Here is a 20,816-nt window from a genome sequence, read left to right as displayed (position 1 = left end):
AATTTAAGAAATTTAAAAATAAGATTTTACCACTAAAAAGAGTTATAATATGTGTAGTAATCCAGGAAGGAAGGGAACATTGCGCTGTTTATTACACTGGTACCCAAAGTTTTATAATAAAGTTTTCTTATTTATTGGCCTATCAACTTTGGGGACTTTTTGATTGGTTGGTTAATTAAGTTAAGTGTTTAAACGTTTCAACCACCAATTTTAATCTACAGAAGGTTTATTTTTGGGGATATACATCAATTTATCGGCCATTGTTTAGTACCCTGAAATAAACCTACATTTTTTCAACCTTTACTTGGAAACTCCAGGTTTCAAATATAGGCCTCCGAAATGTAAAGGGATTTAGTATGGGAGGGTTGGGGGGAGGTAGAACAAGCCCCTTGGGCCGTATGGGCCTTCCCTATAATAATACAATAAGGGCCATGTATCAAGCCAAAGTCTTGATACATAAAAGAGTGTTTTAGGGGGGAGGGGGGGTATTTTAGAGGCTAGTACAACTAACCTCAAAAAGGGAAAGAAAAAAGGGGTGTATATCAAAAAGTATCCAAAGTGGAAGGTTCTTTGGCAAGTAAGAGGCTGTATTTGTGTGTGTGTGTGTGTGTATAGCCTTACTTAGCTAAGGATATATAATATATATATATATGTATATAATATAATATAATATTATATGTATATACTATACTATACTTGGTTAAAGCTGCTGGCTCGCTGGGTGGGCATTTTAATAGTTACACATACAAAATATTCTATAAAAAGCCTCTAAAAGCATTTAAGCGATTGCTAGTGGTGATTTTTAACTATCTACAGTTATATTGTTAGTCTTTGTGATGTTTTAGAGTGTTTTTAATGTATTTTTTTCATGTTTAAAAAGTGAATTTTTATTATAGAGTGAAATTTATATATTAGTGATTTTTTTATGTTAAAATTATATATATTACTTGTGTTAGAATAAATAAAAAATGGTATCATCATGAAATTAGTGATTTTTAAAAAGTTATAATAGATTAATATAATATTAGAATAATTTAGTTAAAATATACAATATTAGAAAATTTTATTACATTATTACAAGAAAAAAATAATGTATATTTAAAAAGTGTGACATGTGCTATTAAAACTACACTGCCAAAAAAAAACACTTGAAAATTTGGTGATTTTTCAACAAAAAATTTTGGTGGATTTTTTCAACAAAATAAAATTGGAACATTTTTTGGTGAATTTTTTGTGATTACAAATTATGATTGGCGGTTGTAGAAGGTTTTCAACTGCTTATTTGCCAGCTAGTTACAAAGCAGCCCCGCTGGGTTAGATCTGTTGATGACCTAACCGTTGATTCTACTAAGCAAGAAAAACCAGGTTTAGATGTAAAAAAAGTAGAATCTAAAATAGAAATAGTTAAACGCAGGAATCTAAAGGGATAAGACAATGGCCGATAAATTGATGTACAACCCCAATGCTGATACACATAATCACCCATTCTGTAGATTACAATTAGTGATTGAAACGTTTGGAGACCTCAATAAACCAACCAATCAAATAGACCATTAAAAGTCCCCAAAGTTGTTAAGCCAATGAATGAGAAAACATTGTTATAAAACTTTTGGGGACTAGTGTAATAAACAGTCAATGTTCCATCTTTCTCTCCCACTAAGTTAAACGGTATTTGAGAAACAAACTTAAATTTTTTTTCTTGGTTTTCTGTTTTTTAAAAACAAAATTTTGAAAAGCTATGCAAGTCAGGCAACAAATCCGATTTCAAAAATAAAAATAAAAATAAAAACTTCTTACAAACGAATTTTTGATACATTTTAGAGATTTAAGTAAACAAAACTTATAAAAATGAAGTTTTCTATGATAAATTTTTAAAATCCTCCAATAAATTATTTTTTTAAAAAGTTTTTATAAGATTTTTACAATTGAAGTATTTTTTTCAGTATGGCTTTGAAACCTATTATTATCCGCTGGATTAGAGCCGGTTCTTAATCTTAAACTTTTAATTTTAATATCCGCGGAAGGCTGTCTGCAATACTTACTTTTTTGGCCTAACCAAAAAACAAGCTGTAAAAATGTGTTTTTATTTAAAATGGTATTAATGGTCCGTTTTAAATTAGAAGCTTTTCTATAATTAGGATCGGTCGTCCGTCCGTCCGTACGTCCGTTACAGACAGTTAGCTCTTTTCGTTAATTAGCCTAGCATTTCTTTAACCGTTACCAGAAAGTCCGTACGTCCAATATAAACCTGCTGATTTTTATACTTTTTTTTGATTTTTTATGTTATAAAATCATCCTGTTCATCTGATTAAAAAAACTGATTCCTATTACTACAAGGTATAATGTTATAAGCGAAGCATTATATTATGTGTAAGATGAAAATAAAACTTTTCTCGTATTTATTCGAATCCGGTGGATAGGAACCGGTTGTCATCCATACGAAAAAACTTTGTCTAGCATTGTATTATATCCAGCTTTCTACGAATATAAAAATGTACAATCATAAGATTAAACCAGTTTTTTTGGCCGGTGCCTTCGGCACCTCGTGGCTAAAAAAAACACTAGTTTTAATCTCATAATTGTACATTCTATATCCGCGGAAAGCCGTTTATAATACGATGCGAGAATTAACTAATCTCATCTAAACACCACTGTGAAACGTTTTTTCCAGTATGGCTTCAAATCCGATTAATATCCGCTGGATTAGAACCGGTTCTTAGGTATACTGAAAAACTATGCATAGCATCGGATTACAGACAATTTTCCACGAATATTAAATTATGAAAATAACACCAGTTTTGTGAGCACGGGCCTTCGGCACCTCAGGGCTAACAGAGATGGTTTTAACCATAGAATTTTCATTTTAATATCCGCGGAAAGGTGTCCATAATACGATGCGGTAAATAATTATTTTAATATTAATTTCCCACAAAGTGCCTGTCGAGCCCTGAAAACCAGGGATCTAAAGGTATAAGACAATGACTGATAAATTAATGTACATGATCATGATTTACAAAATTAGTGGTTGTAACACTTGGACACACAATTTAACTTAATGAACCATCCAATCAAAAATCAATAAAAGTCCCAAAAGTTGTTAAGCCAACAAATAAGAAAACGTTATTATAAACTTTGGGGACTAGTGTAATAAACAGCCCAATGTCCCGCCCCTCTAATCCTGATTGAAAACCCCTCAAATTAATTAAAAATAATGTGGGGTTGGGCCAAATAACCCAATGTAACCTAACCTAACCTAACTCTAAGAAACAAACAAACAAAAAACTACCCCTCCCCTCATTTTATTTAAAAATTTAAATCACAAACAAGGGGGGAGGGAGGGTTTATTAGGGCTCAATAATCCATTTAGAGGGGAAACCCTTCGTACTGTTACCTACCAGAGGGAGAGAGGGAGGGGATAATGGGCTGTTTATTACACTAGTCCGCAAAGTTTTATTATAACGTTTTCTTATTTGTTTGCTTAATAACTTTGGGGACGTTAGTGAATTTTGATTAATTGATTCATCAAGTTGCGTGTTCAAACGTTTCAACCACTAATTTTAATCTACAAAAGGGATAATTTTGGGTATCGTTATAGGGAATGTACATCAATTTGTCGTCCATTGTCTTATCCCTTTAGATCCCTGGTGACCTGGTGAAAGATTTAATAAAAAAAAACAAGTAGGGGCGTCCAAGCTTTTTTATTGGGGGGGGGGGGTAAAATTTTGAAAATAAAAATTTACTCATTTGGGGGGGGGGGGGGGGGGTTATCTTTATTTCATAGAGGCTTTTTTTATTTGGGGGGAGGGGTAAAAATTGAAAATCCAAAATTTTGGGGGTGCCGTAGTCACCCCTAAATTCATTTGAGGGGGGGGGGGGTAATCAACCCTTTACCCCCCTCCCTTGGACGTCTATGAAAACAAGGATGACAACATCCATAAAAGATCAATATAATATTTATTGGAGGCCTGTATTCATGCAGAAAGTAAGGGGACAATGGGCTGTTTATTACAAAAGTCCCCAAAGTCTTTGATAACAATTTCTTATTAGTTGGCTTAGCAGCTTTGGGGACTTTTTGTTTAGTTGATTCTTTAATTTGAGTGTCCAAACGTTTCAACCACTAATTGTAATATACAGAAGAGGGAATTTTGTGTATCATCATTTGGGATGTATATTAATTTATCGGTCATTGTCTTATCCCTTTAGATAAAGTTAATTAAAAAATTATAAATTTAGAATGTTACACATAAATTCTTCGTTAAAGTTTAAAATTGATGGGGCAATTCTAATATGCCTAAATTAACGATTCAAGCTACTGTTTACATACACAAAAAGAATGGCTTCGTTGTTTAAAAAATACGTTTGCTCCGCGAGGGATCTAAAGGGATAAGACAATGGCCGATAAATTGATGTACATTCCCAATGATGATACACAGAATTGCACTGGACACTCAACTTAACGAACCAACCAATCAAAGTTGTCTTATTTTAAATTTGTCTTATTGATTTCCAACTTTTTATGATGATTCCTGTAGTAGATAGGTGCGATTTAGAAAGCGTAGCAACTCTATAATCGTTATAACTTGTTTGATATAATTATCCTATTCATAAGATTTTTGGAATATTGATTCCTTGGACAACAAAGTGCAATTTTTTAGGTGAAGCATCTTTATAATCAAGTCATATAAGCCAATGTAAGTATGTCCTTAAACAGCAGAAAAACATCTGTAAATTAACATTCAGCTTATTAAGTTTTGACACCCTACAAGTGTTCATGTTCGTTTGTTCTACTGTTTCATTTCAGAGCTTTGCTTTTATGGATGTTGTCATCCTTGATTTATCAATTTTAAGCTTTTAATAAAACAAGGATGACAACATCCATAAGTTGCAAAGCAAAAATAAATAGATAATATCCTATAAATCATTCAAAAAAATCATCAAAGCTTTATACAATTTTTTTGGGGGTATAGCCCCTTTCGTGGCAACGCCACTTAAGGGGCGTTTCGTCGTATTTTCACAGAAGCTTTTCTCATATTTCTCTAACCCTGCGGGGACAATCACCTAACCTAACCTAGCAAAAGCCAATGGTAAAATACGACGAAACGCCCCTTAAGAGGCGTTGCCACGAAAGGGACTATACCCAATATATTTTGTTATTTGAAGCCAGACCGACAGTCGAACGGACCAAGTACCGGATTGTACTGGGAATCATCATTCAAAATTTCAGCTATCTATCTTAAATATCAACTGAGAAATACAAATGTTGCTGATGAACGGACAGACACATTTGTTTTTGATTGACAAATTTCAAAAATTAAAAAGTGTGATTGCTCACTCTTTTTGCTTGTTATTAAATGTTACTTCTAGCCCTTGCAAAACGGGCTTATAACCTAACTTAACCTAACCTAACCCAAAATAAACATAAATATACTTTTTATCAAGAACGAATTCCTATTACGACAAAGTACAATATTATAGCGAAAGCATCTCTATAATTCAAATATAAAAATACTAGCGACTAAAGGACTCTAGGGGCACTTTAAGAGGGGGGAGTCGTATTAGATAACCCAATTTCTTATTTTAGATTTTAAAAGAAATAATAAAAAAGAAATATTTTGGGGGGTGGAAATTTTTATTTTGGAGGGATTGTCCCCCACCCCATGATTTTAAATTTTAGTTAAAAAATGAAATTTTTTTTTTGGGGGGGGGTTTAATTTTCATTTTTGGGTGGGTCGGGGGTGTCCTATCCCCCAAGGAAATAGTTATAAACCTTCCCGGGACCTATGAGAAGCTACCCTGTTAAGGAGAACCCGATCGGTTCAGCGGTTAGCGCGATCCTTAGGTACAGACACACAGACACAAACATCCTGTTACTTTAGTATAAGGATAAGTATATGCTTTAACAGTATTCGGTATTTCATCAGTTTTGTAACAAATTTACAATTTTGTTTAGACTTATATTCTCATTATTCAGTTCTGATAAGTTTTCATGTTTGTTTGTCCTACCGTTTTAGAGCTTCGCTTTTATGGATGTTGTCATCCTTGTTTTTTAAAGAAATATATAAGTTTGGGTTCCATTGTTTGGGTACCATTCTAATTATATAAAAAGTTTGGGTACCATTCTAATTATATAAAAAGTTTGGGTACCAATCTAATTATATAAAAAGTTTGGGCACCATTCTAATTATATAAAAAGTTTGGGTACCATTCTAATTATATAAAAAGTTTGGGTACCATTCTAATTATATAAAAAGTCTGGGTACCATTCTAACTATATAAAAAGTTTGGGTACTATTCTAATTATATAAAAAGTTTGGGTACAATTCTAATCATATAAAAAGTTTGGGTACTATTCTAATTATATAAAAAGTTTGGGTACTATTCTAAATATATAAAAAGTTTGGGTACCATTCTAATCATATAAAAAGTTTGAGTACCATTCTAACTATATAAAAAGTTTGGGTACCATTCTAATAATATAAAAAGTTTGGGTACCGTTCTAATCATATAAAAAAGTTTGGGTACTATTCTAATAATATAAAAAGTTTGGGTACTATTCTAATTATATAAAAAGTTTGGGTACCATTATAATTAAATAAAAGTTTGGGTACCGTTCTAATCATATAAAAAGTTTGGGTACTATTCTAATTATATAAAAAGTTTGGGTACCATTCTAATTATATAAAAAGTTAGGGTACCATTCTAATAATATAAAAAGTTTGGGTACAATTCTAATTATATAAAAAGTTTGGGTACCATTCTAATAATATAAAAAGTTTGGGTACTATTATAATTATATAAAAAGTTTGGGTACCATTATAATTATATAAAAAGATTGGGTACCATTTTATTTATATAAAAAGTTTGGGTACCAATCTAATTATATAAAAAGTTTGGGTACCATTCTAATTATATAAAAAGTTTGGGTACTATTATAATTATATAAAAAGTTTGGGTACCATTCTAATTATATAAAAAGTTTGGGTACCATTCTAATTATATAAAAAGTTTGGGTACCTTTCTAATTATATAAAAAGTTTGGGTACCATTCTAATTATATAAAAAGTTTGGGTACCATTCTAATTATATAAAAAGTTTGGGTACCATTCTAATTATATAAAAAGTTTGGGTACCTTTCTAATTATATAAAAAGTTTGGGTACCATTCTAATTATATAAAAAGTTTGGGTACCATTCTAATTATATAAAAAGTTTGGGTACCAATATAATTATATAAAAAGTTTGGGTACCATTCTAATTATATAAAAAGTTTGGGTACCATTCTAATTATATAAAAAGTTTGGGTACCTTTCTAATTATATAAAAAGTTTGGGTACCATTCTAATTATATAAAAAGTTTGGGTACCAATATAATTATATAAAAAGTTTGGGTACCATTCTAACTATATAAAAAGTTTGGGTACCTTTCTAATTATATAAAAAGTCTGGGTACCATTCTAATTATATAAAAAGTTTGGGTACCATTCTAATTATATAAAAAGTTTGGGTACTATTCTAATTATATAAAAAGTTTGGGTACCATTCTAATTATATAAAAAGTTTGGGTACCATTCTAATTATATAAAAAGTTTGGGTACCTTTCTAATTATATAAAAAGTTTGGGTACCATTCTAATTATATAAAAAGTTTGGGTACTATTCTAATTATATAAAAAGTTTGGGTACTATTCTAATTATATAAAAAGTTTGGGTACTATTCTAATTATATAAAAAGTTTGGGTACCATTCTAATTATATAAAAAGTTTGGGTACCATTCTAACTATATAAAAAGTTTGGGTACCATTCTAATTATATAAAAAGTTTGGGTACCATTCCAATTATATAAAAAGTTTGGGTACCATTCTAATTATATAAAAAGTTTTGGGTACTATTCTAATTATATAAAAAGTTTTACATCTAAAATTATTTTGCAGTGAAATCTGAAGAAATTTGTGTTTTCTGATCTTCAATGTATCGAGACAATGGTAAGGCTGGATAGATATCCGCTGGATTAGATAGATATCCGCTGGATTAGATAGATATCCGCTGGATTAGACAGATATCCGCTGGATTAGATAGATATCTGCTGGATTAGATAGATATCCGCTGGATTAGAACCGGTTCTCAGTCATGCACTATCCGCATAATATCCGCGGAAAGCTGTCTATGATACTATGCTATAAAACTCGGGGATCTAAAGGGATAAGACAATGGCCGATAAATTGATGTACATCCCCCAATAATGTAGATATAGATAAGTTGTTGAAACATTTAAACACTCAACTTAATGTAATAATAGACCAAAGCGAATAAGAAAACGTTATTATAAAACGTTGGGAACTATTGACTTCTTTTTGAAACTAAATTAGTTGTTTATTGTTTAAAAATTGCTTTTTAAATAGCTACTTTATATTCAGTATCTGTCAGTTCGTCCGTCCGTCCGTCAGTCCCTGATAGACAGAAAATTATACTGACTTTGTTTTTAGGTGTTGTGGATTGTTTGTCTGCTGCTATTCTCATGAATCTCTTGAAAATCTCTGTCTATCTGTCCGTCCGTCCATCCATCTGTCTGTCCGTCCGTCCGTCCGTCAGTCCTTAACAGATAGAAAATTATACTGACTTTGTTTTTAGGTGTTGTGGATTGTTTGTCTGCTGCTATTCACATGAATCTCTTGAAAATCTCTGTCTATCTGTCCGTCCGTCCGTCCATCCGTCCATCCGTCCGTCCGTCTGTCCGTCCGTCCATCCGTCCTTCCGTCCGTCCGTCAGTCCTTAACAGACAGAAAATTATAACCGCTTTGTTTTTAGGTGTTGTAGATTGTTTGTTTGCTGCTAATCACATGAATCTCTTGAAAATCTCTGTCTATCTGTCCGTCCGTCCGTCCGTCCGTCCGAAAATTATACTGGCTTTGTTTTTAGGTGTTTGCTGCTAATAAGTGTATTACCGTCCAATTGCCCGTCCGTCCGTCTGTCTGTCCGTCCGTCTGTCTGTCCGTCCGTCCGTCCGTCCGTCCGTCAGTCCTTGGCAGACAGAAAATTATACTGGCTTTGTTTTTAGGTGTTGTGGATTGTTTGTTTGCTGCTAATCACATGAATCTCTTGAAAATCTCTGGATGCGAGGCATATTTCAAGTTTTTTTAACTCACTTTGTCGGACGGACATCGAACTCGCGACTGTATAGTATAACAAAGGTGATAGATATATAGATAGATAGATAGATAGATAGATAGATAGATAGATAGATAGATAGATAGATAGATAGATAGATAGATAGATAGATAGATAGATAGATAGATAGATAGATAGATAGATAGATAGATAGATAGATAGATAGATAGATAGATAGATAGATAGATAGATAGATAGATAGATAGATAGATAGATAGATAGATAGATAGATAGATAGATAGATAGATAGATAGATAGATAGATAGATAGATAGATAGATAGATAGATAGATAGATAGATAGATAGATAGATAGATAGATAGATAGATAGATAGATAGATAGATAGATAGATAGATAGATAGATAGATAGATAGATAGATAGATAGATAGATAGATAGATAGATAGATAGATAGATAGATAGATAGATAGATAGATAGATAGATAGATAGATAGATAGATAGATAGATAGATAGATAGATAGATAGATAGATAGATAGATAGATAGATAGATAGATAGATAGATAGATAGATAGATAGATAGATAGATAGATAGATAGATAGATAGATAGATAGATAGATAGATAGATAGATAGATAGATAGATAGATAGATAGATAGATAGATAGATAGATAGATAGATAGATAGATAGATAGATAGATAGATAGATAGATAGATAGATAGATAGATAGATAGATAGATAGATAGATAGATAGAGAAAAGGAGATACAGACAGACATAGGGATCTACCCTAAACAAAGCGTCACTTCGAAAGTAAAAAGAACAATAAACTAGAATACAGCAAGAACAACTTAAATTTAATCAGGGTGACCGTACTGAACGTACAATTCAGCTGACAGACATATGAAGGAAAATAAACACTAGTTAACAAATCCGCTGGATTAGAACCGGTTCTCAGTCATACTATCCGCATAATATCCGCGGAAAGCTGTCTATGATTCTATGCTATTTATAAATATATAAAACTAAGGGATCTAAAGGGATAAGACAATGGCCGTTAAATTGATGTACATCGCCAATGATGATACACAATAGTACCCTTTTTGTAGATTAAGATTAGTTGTCGAAACTAATATTCATAGCTTTCGTCTTTTGGAGGACTGACAGACGTGGCAACGCCCCTTAAGGGGCGATTTGTCGTATTTCTAAAATGGCTTTTTATAGGTTATCTTAGGTTAGGTTATATTGGGTTAGGTGATTGCCCCACAAGGTTAGGTAATTGGCTCCGCAGGCTTAGAGCCCCCCGCAGGGGCTAGAAATAGGAGAAAACCAACTGTGAAAAATACGAAGAATCACCCCTTAAGGTGCGTTAACACGAAAGGGACTATAGCCGATAAGACAATGGGTGTTACATGGATATACATCCCGAATGATAATAAACATAATTCCCTCTTCAGTGAATTAGGATTAATGGTTATTCATTTGTTTATCATCATTGGGGATGTATATCAATATATGTCCATTGTCTTATCCCGTAAGATTATTTTGGATGTTTAGACCTAATTATAGGGATGCTATGCTTAGATGCCTTATCGCCCTAAGAATCAAATATTTGAAATGGACATTATTTTGACTTTTTGGTAATAAAATAAATACATCCTTTGAATTATACCTTATCATAGGAAACTATAGAATACAAGATTAAAAGGGTATAGTCCCTTTCGTGGCAACGCCTCTTAAGGGGCGATTCGTCGTATTTTCACTTATTACTTATCCTAACCTAAAAGCTAGTGAAAAATACGACGAATCGCCCCTTAAGAGGCGTTGCCACGAAAGGGGCGATTCGCTTTAAAAATTCGCTTTAAAAAAAATATTTTTTTTTCTTGATCGATTTTTGTTTGAAATTTAATTGTCAGTTTATTTAGATTTGTTTCTTAATGTTTATATAGTTAGCCAGGATTAATCCTATAAATATCCGCTGGATTAGAACCGGTTCTCAGTCATACTATCCGCATAATGTCCGCGGAAAGCTGTTTATAATACGATGCTATAAATATATAAAACTCGGTAATATAAAGGGATAAGACAATGGCCGATAAATTGATGTACATCCCTAATGATGAAACACATAATTACCCCTTTTGTAGTGTAAAATTTGTGCTTGAAACGTTTGAACACTCAACTTAATGATTGAATCAATCAAAACTCACTAAAATCTTCAAAGTTGTTAAGCCAACGAATAGGAAAACATTATTATAAAACTTTTGGGACTAGTGTAATAAACATTCCATTGCCTCCTCTCTCTCTATTAATTAGTAGACTTTACTACATTTATTATTCGTCCATCCGTCCGTCCGTAACATTAAAAAGGTCCTATCCATTTTAAACTGGAGAACAATTTAGAAAGCGTAGCAACTTTATATATTTATCACCAGAAAGTCAGTACGTCCATTTTGAATATAATGATTTCTTATAACATTTATTTTATTTTGTTTTTTGCTTATTTTTCCGAAGCAAAATTGGTCTCAAACGTTTCAACCACTAATTGTATTGTAGATAAGGGGTAAAGTTGTATATCATCACTGGGTATGTACATTAATTTATTGGCAATTGTCCTATTCTTTTAGTTCCTTGAATTTTATATATATTTATTAATAGCATCGTATTATAGACGGGTTTCCGCGGACATTATGCGGCAAGTATGGCTGAGAACCGGTTCTAATCCAGCGGATATTTACCTGTAGATGTTATTAACCCAAAGTTTTATACTGGTACCCAAAGTTTTATACTGGTACCCAAAGTTTTATACTGGTACCCAAAGTTTTATACTGGTACCCAAAGTTTTATTCTGGTACCCAAAGTTTTATACTGGTACCCAAAGTTTTATACTGGTACCCAAAGTTTTATACTGGTACCCAAAGTTTTAATAGTGTTTATGAAATCCGTGTTGAACCAGGTTCTAGAGTTGACAATACTACACCTTGGCCGTCAGAAAGGAAGAGAGAGTGGTTTCATACAAGTAGACATCAAGGCAACAATTTATAGAAAAGTAGCTAAAAACCTGCCCTAAAGCCGTCCGACCGCCATGTATGTATTATACTTAATTGTGCTCCATAATTATGGGAATATTGACAAGAAGTTTCAGCCGTCTATCTTTTGCAGGAGCTGAGAAAATCAGTTTTGAAAAATAAAAGTGGTTAAAAAGCTGCTTAAAAGCAGTCCGACCGCCATGTATGTTTTATACTTTATTGTGCTCCATAATTATGGGAATATTGACAAGAAATTTCAGCCGTCTATCTTTTACAGGAGCTGAGAAAATCAGTTTTGAAAAATAAAAGTGGTTAAAAAGCTGCTTAAAAGCCGTCCGACCCTACTCATTGGAATTTATAAATTTAGTACAATACTTTAACAATAATCTTTTAAAATGAATATAGTCATCAAGTTTCAGAAATTTACTACTCATATTTTATAATATTACCCCGATGTAGTATAAGACGCTTTATTCAGAGTATCAGCATGGTGCCAAGGTTCCCCAATGTCTTCTATTAAAGGGAATATCATTGCATTTCATTATAAACATAGTGTTCTCAAATTTCTGTTTACTTTCTTTATGCCAAATTTTGACAATAGTAATGGCATATCCCCTAAAACAAGTTGACCCCTATATTTCAGGGTAAATATACTTAACATAAAAATGTTTTTAAAATCATTGCACTTTAAGAAGTTTTTGTCAATATAATCTTTTAAATTATTTTTGTACAAAAATGAAACAAATATATGCAGCCCTGTTTAACCCTCTCCCAATCTTTTCTACTTTACCTCCCATTCTGGAGTCCCCACCCAATTTTTACCTCCTTTTTTGAAATACTATCCAAAGTCCCCCCTCCATTTTCGAACCCTCCTTATAAGAAAGACCCCTCCTAACCCCTTCATTTTAGAAGCCTGCTGCCCCCTTCCTTAACCCCCTCCTATTACCGCCCCCCCCTTCGTAGGCCTAGGCAACCCCCTTTTTAAATTAACCCCCCCTTCGTAGGCATTACCCCCTTTTTAAATCCCCCCCTTCGAAAGTAAGGATAAAGAGATGTAAACTTAATTTTGAAAATACTGTATTCATAAATAAAATCTTCAATATTATATTTTTTAATACTAAACATTACATAGACACAAAAAAAAAACAATATGTATTCATAGATAAAAGAAGAAAACAAACAAAAATTTTATTAAGGTTTTATACAGAAGCTTGGCAATCCATCTGCAAATAGTTTTGTTTCTTTCATGTTTGATAATTAGTCTACCAATTATGAAGATACGATACAGATACTTATTATAAAACTTCAATTTAGTTGAATAATAAGGAAATGATCATTATTTTAATTGGATTTATTAACTATTCATAACTATCCTCCTCATTTGTATATCACATACACTCCAAAAAAAGTAGCAATTTAGAAGTATAAAACAAAAATAACTTTCATCTTAATTAGTATTTTATTATTAAGAAGAAACCTATTTTGAGTTTCATACCCCTGGATAAATTTAATGATTAACTTTAATGCTGTTTGTTGTTAATTTCTTTGTTTGTTTCTAGTTCATTTTGTCAATGTGCACATGTCTTATTGCCTTGAATATCTATAACTAACTGAACGCCAACGGTCAACTAACAGACTCAGTGTAAAGCGTTTTTACAAGGCAACAAATGTTTGAATAGCAAAAACAAGTCTGAACTTAATATTATATGAATGAAGGGTTCTATCTTTGATAGCTGATGAGAAAATCTATTTTTTCTCACTCTATAATGCAGACTGACAAACAATCAAAACGACCATAGCTATAGAGTGGCTGTGCTACATTTTTTATAAAAATTGATCATCATATATGTTAGACTTAGCTTTTTTTCTGTTAACAGCTGAGGCGAATGAGCTTTCCATATTAGAGAAGCATGATTTAGTGGTTTTTGACCTTTTTTATTATCAAATTTAACTTTTTGCGTGGAATTGGGTTTAGGACTTATTAGTATTAGGCCTCCCCTAGATGCTTTGGCGAATCCACAGGTCCATAATTTGAATTAGTAATTATTAATTGTATTAAAGAAATACCTTTCATTAGTAATAAATGAGGAGGGGTAAAAAGAGGGGTTGGGGGAGTTATAATGTTCTTTCTTTCCCCTTTCTGTATGAAACTTTAAACATACTAGAAGATAGTTTTCAAGACTATAAATAAAATAATAAATATGTAAACACATTTCAATCCATAAAGTGAAGCATTTCTTTAATTAGGGTAGAGCTGTCCGTAATGTATAGCTTTTTTTCGATTGTTAATCTTAATATGTTGGAATTGTCCTCTTGATTTAAACATGCGATTCCTGAAACATTACATATTTTTTAAATGTAGGTACAAATTTTAAAAATGTACCTAACAATTTATAAACTTTACTAATAATTCAATTTGTACATATTAAACTTAGATGCTTTAGATGTTAGGAATATAAATGTTTAGATTATGTACATAGATGATTTAATAACAGGAATTTGCAATGTTTATTCCTATGGCTGTTAGGCACCCTATAATAATAATTTTCTCTTTAACTCATTCAAAAAAACATTGGTGCATAAAACATATTTTGTATTTAATTTTTATGAGAAATTTTTATAAATAATGTTTGTCCAGATTCGATTATCCGCCTGTTTTGTTAAGCTTTACTTTTAAGGAACATGTTATCCTTGTTTTTAGTTTATGCCTCCCATCCCATTTTCGATTTTGAGACAGTAAGGTTGTTTGTACAATGTCTTTAAAAAAAGACTCAGAAAATAGTCAAATATATTTTTAAATATTTTTTTTTAATTTTGGGAAAACTCTAGAGTTAAATTGCATTTAGAATTTCTTTTTTAGATAACATATAAAGCATTTCATTTCAATAAAAATTCTAGTACAGTTTTGAGGAAACACTTAAACAAATTTGATTAATGAATCTATGGTGACATTTCTTGACCCTATGTAAAAATTAGGAGACTTGATAAGACATTTTCCTATTTTCTCTATTAAGAAGTTCAGACAAAAATAAGGTAATTACAACAACCAAAGTTCACTATTTTTATATCAAAAACCAAAAGTATTTTTCACTTTTTATCTTACACATTTTATTCGAGCAAGAAAACTAAAGACTTTTCTATTAAACATTTTTTTTTAATGTCAGCCACTCTTAAGATTTTCCGTTTTTAATACTCTTAACCTGATTACTATGGGCAAATTCTAATAGCGATTTTCCATGTATTATGCAATTATAAACCTATGATTTCAGATTAAACAACTAGGGGACCGCCATGCATGTTTTATATTTAATTGTGCTCCATAATTATGGGAATGTTGTCAAGAAATTTCAGCCGTCTATCTTTTTCAGGAGCCGAGAAAATCAGTTTTGAAAAATAAAAGCGGCTAAAAAGCTGCCTTAAAGCAGTCCGACCGCCATGTATGTTTTATACTTAATTGTGCTCCATAATGATGGGAATATTGCCAAGAAGTTTCAGCATTCTATCTTTTATAGGATCAGAGAAATTCATGTTTCCCCTAAAACGTTTCAGACATATATACAGACGGACAGACAGGCGGGCATTTCAAATTAAGATCAAATTCGCTATTAAAAAATATAACAATGTAAAACTAAAGTTAAAAATGAAAATTAAATTTCAAAGATTTTTTTATAAATATTTTGGAAGATTTTTAATGAACATAATATTGATAAAATCGGGATTTCTTTCTTTTTTTCCCTCTATTTTTAATAAATCATAATAATTTGCGCCTAAGGAATCACCCCTTTTTTACTATCAATGTCAAGCTCCTAACATAGCAGCTATAGGTAACATTTTTGGCTCTAATGTTAAAAATTTAATTAATGTAGGTTTGAGTTTAGCAAAGCATTTAACATAAGAAGTATAAAAACACTTCGCTTGATTTATAAGAGATTCAATGTAAAGGAGAACCATATCTTCGATTATGGATCTTTAAAAATATTAGCATTATAACAGATTAAGGATATATTGTCAGGAGAAAATTTGTCATCAATTTAACTTGCTTATATGGACCTCATTTTTTGGTCAGTTTGTTCATCCAATAAGAGGGGATAGGATAGGTTAAAGTGGGGGGTATCATTATTTTAAAAGCTGTGAGCATCACTTTATTAGAGTGCATGAAAATCTGGTGCAACATCCAATAAAATATCCAATGGTATAATCTATAATACAAAGTAGAAAGATGTCTGTCTGTTTGTTTGTTTGTGACTAAGGATCTCGCTAACCGCAGAAACGATCGGGTTCTCCCTAACAGGGTAGCTTCTCATAGGTCCCGGGAACTATTTTTGGGGATGGTACCACCACCTTCCCAAGAGAAATCGCCCCTAAAAAAATTACCCCCCTCAAAAAAAAAACATTTTTTTACTTTAATTAAGAAATTGGGTTATCCAACTCAATTCCCCCCTCCTCAAGCGCCCCTAGAGGCGTCTAGATGCGTAGCTACTATTTATATAAATTTGTTATTCGCCAGGATAGGAGAAAGGGAGTGGAGAAGTGTTTAACATCCAAGGAATTTAAAAATCACCATTTAATAAAAAGTCCCCAAAGTTATTATAAAACTTTGGGGACTAGTGTAATTTCATTTTTCCTCGGAGCACTATAAAGATTTGGCGATTTGGATCCGTGGGAAAAAATATCTGAGCGTGGGAAAAAACTTGAGAAAAATTGTGTTTTAGTATAAAGAAATGTTCTATCTGATTCAAACCTTTGCCATTCGAAAGATCTTACCTACTTTGGAAAAACTGTCGGATCGATTTTAAAAATTCAGCTTTTGAGCAAAGATATTCAAGTTTTTATTTTTGTTTTGAAAATGTTATTTTACATGTATTGACGCCATCTTGGATTATGTTAATAAATTTCTTTTAGAAGATTTTTTTCTGAAAATTAAATTTTTTATATTGAAAAAATCTTCGAAGTAAACTTGACTAAAAATTAAAAGATTTTTTCTACTTATTTGGAAGATTTTTTTTTCAATTTTAAAATTAATGTTAAACAAAACATCAAAAATGTTTTAAATTCTTATATAAAAGTAACAGAATGTCTATGTATGTGTCTGTCTGTCTGTCCTGAAGGATCTCGCTAACTGCTGGAACCTATATGGTTCTCCTTTACAATGTAGCCTCCCATAGCTCCTGGGACGGTATGTAACTATTTTAGGGGAGGGTACAACCACCCTTTCCAAATCAAATCACCCGAAAAAATTTTGAAACTAAATTTGTAAAATGGGGGAGGGGGGGTTGTCTAATTCCCCTCTCCCCCCATCAATAGTGCCTCTAGGGGCGTAACCGCTAGAAACTGGTAAATAATAAAATTTAAAATGATGATTTTGAAACACAGGGACAGCGATTAACCCTCATCAGTCATGCTCGACATTTTTCTCAGGTAATTATTTTCAAACTAACCAATATCCGCTGGATTAGAACCGGTTCTAAGCATGCTATCCGCATAATATATTTAAAATGATGATTTTAAAAACATAGGGACAGCGTTTAACCCTCATCAATCATGCTCGACATTTATCTCAGGTATTATTTCCAAACCGATCACTATCCGGTTCTCAGCCATGCTATCCGCATTATATCCGCGGAAAGTTGTCTATAATATGATATTATGATAAATAACACATACAAGGAGAAATGTATTTCCAGCAAGGCTTTGAAACCGATTAATATACGCTGGATTAGAATCAGTTCTAAGTCATACTGAAAAATTATGTATTGGGGCTATCATTGGGGAAATGCATCAATTTATTATCAATTGTTTTATCCCTTATGTCATAGTTTCCTTTGGTTTAAAAAAAAAAAACATCAACACCCCCTTGCGGTGAGAAAATTAACTAATATTTTAATTTTGTTTTAGACTCAAGACCCTCATCAAAGTCTCACATATACACATAGACAGCTCAGGCAATCAATCAATCAATTTATAATCAATTTATAATCAATCAATCAATTTATAATTAATCAATTTTATAATAATCGATAGATTCTCTATCAATCAATCAATTTTAAATCAATTTATAATCAATCTATAATCAATCAATAAATTTTCAATAATTTTTTTTATTCAATTTTATAATCAATCGATCAATTAATCAATCAATTTATAATCAATCAATCAAATTTTAATCACTTTATAATCAATTTAAAATTTACCAATAAGGTTTTAATCAATTTTATATTTAATTTAACATTTCTAAAAAAATTAAGATTAATTGATTAAAAGTTTGAAAATCAATTCAATAAAATCATTTTATGAAATATCAAAATTTTTAATAGTTTTTAAAAAGTTTAGTTAAAAAATAAGTAGGTCTTTCACGAAAAGTTTCTTTTTGATCATTGATAACCCCCTCCCCTCCCCCCCCCCCAAATTCTTTAACTAAATTAAAATGGGATGATATTTGTTTGTTTGTTTATTAATTTGGGTCAGGTTAGGTTAGGTTATTGGTGCTCAAAGGCACTTTAAGTGAAAGAACTAATAAATAAATATAAATTTATATTTTCTAAGCTTTAGTTATTTTAAGGGTTGCACAGGGGGGGGGGGGTTGAGATTTTTTAAAAAAAGAACCACTCCATTTTCTTTTAGTTTTATACAATGATCTTAAGGGATAAGGCAAATGACAATAAATCAATGTACATACCCAATGAATATAACAAACTTACCCCTTTTAAAAATTAAGATTATTTGTTCAAAAGTGTGAGTGTGTGTGTTTGTATGTATGTATGTATGTATGTATGTATGTATGTATGTATGTATGTATGTATGTATGTATGTATGTGTGTATGTATGTATGTATGTATGTATGTATGTATGTATGTATGTATGTGTGTATGTATGTATGTATGTATGTATGTATGTATGTATGTATGTATGTATGTATGTATGTATGTATGTGTGTGTGTGTGTCTGTTTGTGTGTGTGTGTGCTTTACAGACTAGTGTATTTAAGGAAAGAGAGAGAGAGAGAGAGAGAGAGAGAGAGAGAGAGAGAGAGAGAGATAGGGGGGGGGGGAGGGTAGGAAGTGTTATACATCCTCGAATGGTATTTCTTCAATTCCGTATCCAAGCAAAAAGAGAGAGAGAGAGGACAATGGGCTGTTTATTACACTAGTCCCCAAAGTTTTGCAAGAACGTTTTCTTATTCGTTGGCTTTACAACTTTGGGGACTTTGATTGGTTGGTTTATTAAGTTGAGTGTTTAAACGTTTTAACCACTAATTTTACGGTACAGAAGTGGTAATTTTATGTATCATCATTGGGGATGTACATCAATTTATAGGCCATTGTCTTATCCCTTTAGATCTTTGTTAAAAACCAGAGAGGGGGAGATAACAATCAGAAATCTAAAGGGATAAGACATTGGCCGATAATGAATATAAATCCCCAATGATTATACACAAAATTACCCATTCTATGTATTACAATTAGTGGTTGAACCGACCAATTAAAATTGAATAAAAGTCACCAAATTTTTTAAGACAACTATTAAGAAAACATCAGTATAAAACTTTATAATAATGTTTTTTATTCCTTGGTTTAACAACTTTAAGGACTTTAGTGAATTTCTATTGGTTTGTTTATTAAGTTTAATATTTAACAATATTTAAGTTTAAACAATTCAACCTCTAATCTTATTTTGTGTATCATCATTGGGGATGTACATTAATTTATTGGCCATTGTCTTATCCCTTTAGATCACTGACTTTTAACTATTTTTTTGCTTTGTTAATAACATTTTTTATGCCATTTATTTACAGAATCGTTTATGACCGATTATTAATGAAATCTATTTTATAGAAAAAATCGTTTTTTTTGGAGTAGACAACCCCCTCCCCTATTTTTTTTTTTGGGGGGGGGGTGGAAGGGGTTAAGCATTTCTACCACTAAAAAAGTGATTTTTTCTACTTTTTTTTATATTGCCTGCAAAAAATGACATCATACTGGCCTACCATTGGTCAATTAAAATGTATACTGGCCTGCCATTGGTAATTTAGTCTGTATTTTCAGGCCTATCATTGGTAATTTGTATTGTATGACGTCATTTTTTTTATAGGCACTATAAAATACTTCAACTAAACTGCCCCCTACCCCCTAATTTTTAAATAATGAGAAGGGGGGTTTATCATTGCTCAAGAAGGTACTTTGAGTGATGGGGCCAAAAAAATCTTATCAAACAATTAAATGGCTATAAATAGCAAACAATATATTATTACTTGGATGTTGCACCAGATTTTCATGTACTCTAACAAAGTGACACTTGAAGCTGGCTAAAATAACCCCCTTTATCACATCCCCTCCCCTAATACTGGATAAATGAACTAACTAATAAATGAGGTCCATTTTAGCAACCAAAATTTTCCCCTGTCTATATATCCAAGTATTATATATTAATAGCTTAGGTCAATATAAAAAATATAAGCAATTGTCCACAGATAGGAAAATTAAAAGAATTTGCTTTAATATTCTAAGTTAACTAAAGGTTAAAAATTACTTAAATAACAAAAGTTTCATTTTTTATGTGAAAAAAGATTTTCTAAAGCACACATGGAAAAATAAAAATTTTCTTCATTTTGTTTTTTGGCTTACTTTATTTAATTGCACTATAAAATTTCAAGTGAACACTTAAGGAA

General features: G+C 31.6%; 1 protein-coding gene and 1 long non-coding RNA gene across 2 annotated transcripts in view; both read left to right on the top strand.

Annotated features, from left to right (window-relative positions):
* The first annotated feature begins 705 nt into the window (after window positions 1–705).
* Window positions 706–10,033, top strand: LOC145306844 (uncharacterized). The gene is made up of 4 exons (XR_013875243.1): window positions 706–1,365; window positions 7,931–7,981; window positions 9,055–9,116; window positions 9,989–10,033. It is a non-coding gene; the product is annotated as an uncharacterized LOC145306844 (long non-coding RNA).
* Window positions 10,034–17,523: 7,490 nt separating this feature from the next.
* LOC145306843 (innexin shaking-B-like) overlaps window positions 17,524–20,816 on the top strand; it is a 61,577-nt gene continuing 58,284 nt past the window's right edge. The window contains exons 1-2 of the mRNA XM_080149158.1: window positions 17,524–17,570; window positions 18,048–18,094. Of these exons, the coding sequence (XP_080005284.1) occupies window positions 17,551–17,570; window positions 18,048–18,094 (67 nt within the window). The 5' untranslated portion in view covers window positions 17,524–17,550. The remainder of the gene's footprint in view (window positions 17,571–18,047; window positions 18,095–20,816) is intronic.

Source organism: Acartia tonsa, chromosome 15, assembly GCF_053477335.1.
Source record: "Acartia tonsa isolate MP-2025a chromosome 15, ASM5347733v1, whole genome shotgun sequence".
In the NCBI taxonomy this organism is placed as follows: Eukaryota; Metazoa; Arthropoda; class Copepoda; order Calanoida; family Acartiidae; genus Acartia; species Acartia tonsa.
Note: the sequence above shows the minus strand (reverse complement) of the source record. Positions and strands in the feature narration are given on the sequence as shown.